Genomic DNA, 5,813 nt, shown 5'->3' with positions numbered 1-5,813 from the left:
GTGGGGGAGAGAGAGGGAGGGTGTGGGGGAGAGAGAGGGAGGGTGTGGGGGAGAGAGAGGGAGGGTGTGGGGGGAGAGAGAGGGAGGGTGTGGGGGAGAGAGAGGGAGGGTGTGGGGGAGAGAGAGGGAGGGTGTGGGGGAGAGAGAGGGAGGGTGTGGGGGAGAGAGAGGGAGGGTGTGGGGGAGAGAGAGGGAGGGTGTAGGGGAGGGAGGGTGTAGGGGAGGGAGGGTGTGGGTGTAGGGGAGAGGGGGAGGTGTAGGGGAGAGGGGAGGTGTAGGGGAGAGGGGGAGGTGTAGGGGAGAGGGGGAGGGTATAGAGGTGAGGGAGTGTAAGGGAGAGGGGTCGAGGGAGTGTAGGGGAGAGGGGGTGAGGGAGTGTAAGGGAGAGGGGTCGAGGGAGTGTAAGGGAGAGGGAGCGAGAGGAAGGTTTTACTGAGATTTAACCAGCTTCAGGCCCTGTGTTGTTGGCGGCAGCTCAAGTTCCCGGACCCGCCGCTTCTACAAACACATCTTGGGGGAGGTGGGCAACGCGGCCTCGGCAACAGAGTGCGCCAAGCGCTGGGACTGTATCCCCACCCCCCCGGGCAGCTGGAGCCGGCCTAGGGAGAGGCACTGGCTGCAACCCGGGCCCAGCATCGTGTACCCCCAGCCGCTTCAACACCCCCAGACCCAAGCCAGCCGGCACAGCCTGCGGCCCGGGATGAGGCGACACAGCGGCGGAGAAACTCCCCGGCTCCCCTTGCCCCTCTGGCCCTTACCTGGCACCTGCACACCATGTCGGCGTCCTGCGCCAGCAGATCCACCACTTTGCCTTTCCCCTCGTCCCCCCACTGCGCGCCCAGCACCACCGTCACCCGGTTGCCCAGCTCGGCCTTCTTGAGCCGCGACCTCAGCCTCTCGGCCGGCTCTGGCTCCGGCCCGCAGCCCAGCTCTCCGTTGTGTTGCAGACCTCCTCCGGCGTTCTCCGTCATGGTCCCCGCTCGCGGCTGTCTGAGCTGAGCCTCTGTCGCTGCGAGTGGAAGTGGAGCGCCACAGCCCAGCTCCTCCCTTTCCCGCCCTCGGCCCAGCCAGTCCCGCTCAGGGTGCTTCAGGACCCGCCTCTTTCTGCAACATAGTCCTAACTACTACATAGTCCTAAAGATCTCACTCTTCAACATAGTCCTAAAGATCTCACTCTTCAACATGGTCCTAAAGATCTCTCTCGTCAACACCTCACCAACATAGTCCTAAAGATCTCACTCTTCAACATAGTCCTAAAGATCTCACTCTTCAACATGGTCCTAAAGATCTCTCTCGTCAACACCTCACCAACATAGTCCTCAATATCTCACTCTTCAACATAGTCCTAAATATCTCACTCTTAAGCATACTCCTAAATAACTCTCTCGTCAACACCTCACTCTTCAAAATAGTCCTAAATGTGTGAGGATTCTTTATCGCAGTCAAGGCCACCTACAGGCCAAATACCCAAGGCCCTACCCCACTGCTGGCCAAGAACGGCGAAACACTCATTAAGGACACCGAGGCAGTCAGGGCCCGCTGGAAGGAGCACTTCGAAGACCTCCTCAATCGAGACTCTGCCTTTGACTCGAGTGTTCTCGACTCCATCCCACAGCATGCTACCTGCCACCACCTCAGTGAGACCCCAACACTGCACAAGGCACAAAAAGCCATAAGACAGCTTAAAAACAACAAGATGCAGACGGAATCCCTGCTGAGGCATTGAAATATGGCGGAAAGGCACTGCTGGCACGAATACACAACTTCATCGCTCTCATCTGGAGGGAGGAGAGCATGCTGGGAAATTGCAGAGATGCATTAATCGTGACCATCTTTAAAAAAGGGGGCAAGTCTGATTGCGGCAACTACAGAGGAATCTCCCTGCTATCAGCCACTGGGAAAATCGTCGCTAGAGTCCTCCTCAACCGTCTTCTTCCCGTGGCCGAGGAGCTCCTTCCGAAGTCACAGTGCAGATTTCGTCCCTTACGGGGTACAATGGACATGATTTTTACAGCGCGAGAGCTACAGGAAAAATGGAGGGAACAGCGCCAGCTCTTATACATGGCCTTCTTCGACCTTACAAAGGCCTTTGACACTGTCAACCGCGAGGGTCTATGGAGCATCCTTCTCCGTTTCGGATGCCCCCAAAAGTTCGTCACCATCCTCCGCCTGCTCCACGACGACATGCAGGCCATGATCCTTATCAACGGATCCATCACAGACCCAATCCACGTCCGGACCGGGGTCAAACAGGACTGTGTCATTGCCCCAACCCTCTTCTCAATCTTTCTCTCCTCACAGTGAACAAGCTCCCCGCTGGAATGGAACTAAACTACAGAACTAGTGGGAACCTGTTCAACCTACGCCGTCTCCAGGCCAGATCCAAGATCACCCCAACCTCTGTCGTCGAGCTACAGTACGCGGACGACGCCTGTGTCAGCGCACATACAGAGGCTGCACTCCAGGACATAGTCGACGTATTTAGCGTACGAAAGCATGTGCCTTACGCTCCTGTCCTCACTGCACAGCACTGTCCCCCAGTCATCGATCCACGGTGCGGCCCTGGACACCGTGGACCACTTCCCATATCTCGGGAGCCTCCTATCAACAAGAGCAGGCATCGATGACGAGATCCAACATCGCCTCCAGTGCAGCCTTCGGCCGCCTGAGGAAAAGAGCATTTGAAGACCAGGTCCTCAAAACTGTCACCAAGCTCATGGTCTACAGGGCTGTAGTAATACCTGCCCTCCTGTATGGCTCAGAGACATGAACCATGTATAGTAGACATCTCAAATTGCTGGAGAAATATCACCAACGATGTCTCCACAAGATCCTACAAATCCCCTGGGAGGACAGGCGCATCAACATCAGCGTCCTCATTCAGGCTAATATCCCCAGCATTGAAGCACTGACCACACTCGATCAGCTCCGCTGAGCAGGCCACATAGTCCGCATGCCAGACACGAGACTCCCAAAGCAAGTGCTCTACTCGGAGCTCCCTCACCGCAAACAAGCCAAAGGTGGACAACGGAAACGCTACAAGGACACCCTCAAAGCCTCCCTGATAAAGTGCGACATCCCCACTGACACCTGGGAGTCCCTGGCCCAAGACCACTCTAAGTGGAGGAAGTGCATCCGAGAGGGCACTGAGCACCTCGAGTCCCAACGCCAAGAGCATGCAGAAATCAAGCGCAGACAGCGGAAAGAGCGTGCTGCAAACTAGTTCCACCCACCCCTTCCCTCAACGACTATCTGTCCCACCTGTGACAGAGTCTGTGGCTCTCGTATTGGACTGTTCAATCACCAAAGAACTCTTCAGGAGTGGAAGCAAGTCTTCCTCGGTTCCGAGGGACTGCCTATGATGATGATGAAATATCTCACTCTTCAACATACTCCTAAACATCTCACTCTTCAACATACTCTTAAATATCTCACTTCAACATATTCCTAAATATCTCACTCTTCAACATAGTACTAAATATCTCACTCTTAAACATACTCTTAAATATCTCACTCTTCAACATAGTACTAAATATCTCACTCTTAAACATACTCTTAAATATCTCACTCTTCAACATAGTACTAAACATCTCACTCTTCAACATAGTACTAAACATCTCACTCTTCAACATACTCCTAAACATCTCACTCTTCAACATACTCCTAAATATCTCACTTCAACATACTCCTAAATGTCTCACTCTTAAACATGCTCCTAAATATCTCACTCTTAAACATACTCCTAAATATCTCTTCAACATACTCCTAAATATCTCACTCTTTAACATACTCCTAAACATCTCACTCTTAAACATACTCTTAAAATACCTCTCTTCAACATACAACAACTTATAATTTATATAGCGCCTTTAACTTAGTAAAGCGTCCTGAGGCACGTCACAGGAGTATTATAAGACAAAAAAATTGACATCTAAGGAGAAATTTGGGCAGATGACCAAAAGCCATGTTAAAGAGGTAGATTCTAAGGAGCGTCTTAAAGGAGGAAAGAGAGACGGAGAGGTTTGGATAGGAAATTCCGGAGCTTAGAGTCTAGGCAACAAAAGACACAGCCACCAATGGCTGAGCGATTATAATCAGTGATGTTCAAAGAGGGCAGAATTAGAGGAGCACAGATATCTTGGGAGTGTTGTGGGGCTGGAGGAGATAACAGACATAGGGAGGGGCGAGGCCATGGAGAGATTTGGAAACAAGGGTGAGAATTTTGAAATCAAGGCGTTGTTTAACCGGAGCCAATGTAGGTCAGCGAGCATAGGGGCGATGGATGACCAGAATTTGGTGCAAGTTAGGATACGGGCAGCTGAGTTTTGGATGACCTCAAATTTAGGTAGGGTAGAACATAGGAGGCCAGCCAGGAGTGCGTTGGAATAGTCAAGTCTAGAGGTAACAAAGGCATAGATGAGGGTATCAGCAGTGCTTGAACTGAGGCAAGGGCGGAGATGGGCGATGTTACGGAGGTGGAAATAGGTGGTCTTAGTTATGCCGGGGATATGTGGTCGGAAGCTCATTTCAGGGTCAAATATGACAGCAAAGTTGTGAACAGTGTGGTTCAGCCTCAGACAGATGTTAAGAAGAGGAACAAAGTCAGTGGCAAGGGAATGGAGTTTGTGGCAGGGACCTAAAACAATAGCTTCGGTCTTCCCAGTATTCAGCAGGAGAAAATTTCTGCTCATCCAGAACTGGATGTTGGACAAGCATTCTGACAATTTAGAAACTATGGAAGGGCCGAGAGAAGTGGCGATGAAGTAAAGCTGGTTGTTGCGAATGGACATGTGGAAACTGATTGTGTTTTCGGATGATATCGCCAAGAGGCAACATGTAGATGAGAAATAGGAGGAGGCCAAGATAGATCCTTGGGAGACACCAGAGGTAACGATGCAGGAGCAAGAAGAGAAGCCATTGCAGGTAATTCTCTGGCTATGATTAGGTAGATAAAAATGGAACCAGGTGAGTGCAGTCCCACCCAGTTAGATGATGGTGGAGAGGCACTGGAGAAGAATGGAGTGGTCAACTGTGTCAAAGGCTGCAGACAAGTCAAGAAGAACAAGGAGCGATAGTGTGCCTTTGTCACAGTCACAAAGGATGTCATTTGTGACTTTGAGGGCCATTTTGGAACTGTGGCAGGATCAGAATCCTGATTGGAGGGATTCAAACATGGAGTTGCGGGAAAGATGGGGATGGATTTGTGAGGCGACAACATGTTCAAGGACTTTGGAGAGGAAAAGGAGGTTAGAGATGGGGCAGCAGTTTGCAAGGATGGAGGGATCAAGGGTTGGTCTTTTGAGGAGAGGGATGATGACGGCAGATTTGAGGGAGAGGGGGGCAGTACATGAGGAGAGCGAACCATTAACAATGTCAGCTAACATGGGAGCCAGAAAAGGAAGTTGGGTGGTCAGCAGTTTGGTGGGAATAGGTTTGAGGGAGCAGGAAGTGGGTATCATGAGCATGGAGAGGTCATGAGCGGAGATCAGAGAGAAACTGGAGAAAGCTGTGAGTTCAGGGCTAGGGCAGGGGGGAACCTAAAAGGAAGTTTGGCCCGGTGGGCTAGGGGAAGGAAGGGAAATGGCAGAGGCAGCTGAGTGGATGGTCTCAATCTTAGAGACAAAGAAGTCCATGAGCTCCTCACACTTGTTGTTGGAGGTGAGGATGGAGGAGGTGGGGAGAGGGGTTTAAGAAGACAGTTAGCAATGGAGAATGGAAGCCGGGGATTATCTGAGAATAGTGAGCAATCTTGGCAGACGAGAACTGGACCCAAAAATGCTTTATGTGGCCCAACCAGATCTGTCGATAAATGG

General features: G+C 51.5%; 1 protein-coding gene across 1 annotated transcript in view; it reads right to left on the bottom strand.

Moving 5' to 3' along the window:
- Positions 1-1,037, bottom strand: part of adss2 (adenylosuccinate synthase 2) — a 111,214-nt gene extending 110,177 nt beyond the window's left edge. Inside the window, exon 1 of the mRNA XM_070889215.1 lies at positions 759-1,037. Coding sequence (XP_070745316.1) covers positions 759-971 — 213 coding nt within the window. The 5' untranslated portion in view covers positions 972-1,037. The remainder of the gene's footprint in view (positions 1-758) is intronic.
- Between the last annotated feature and the right edge of the window lie 4,776 nt (positions 1,038-5,813).

Source organism: Pristiophorus japonicus, chromosome 9 (genome assembly GCF_044704955.1).
Source record: "Pristiophorus japonicus isolate sPriJap1 chromosome 9, sPriJap1.hap1, whole genome shotgun sequence".
NCBI classification, from domain to species: domain Eukaryota; kingdom Metazoa; phylum Chordata; class Chondrichthyes; family Pristiophoridae; genus Pristiophorus; species Pristiophorus japonicus.
The sequence above is the reverse complement of the archived record's forward strand: the minus strand, read 5'-3'. Positions and strand labels throughout refer to the sequence as shown.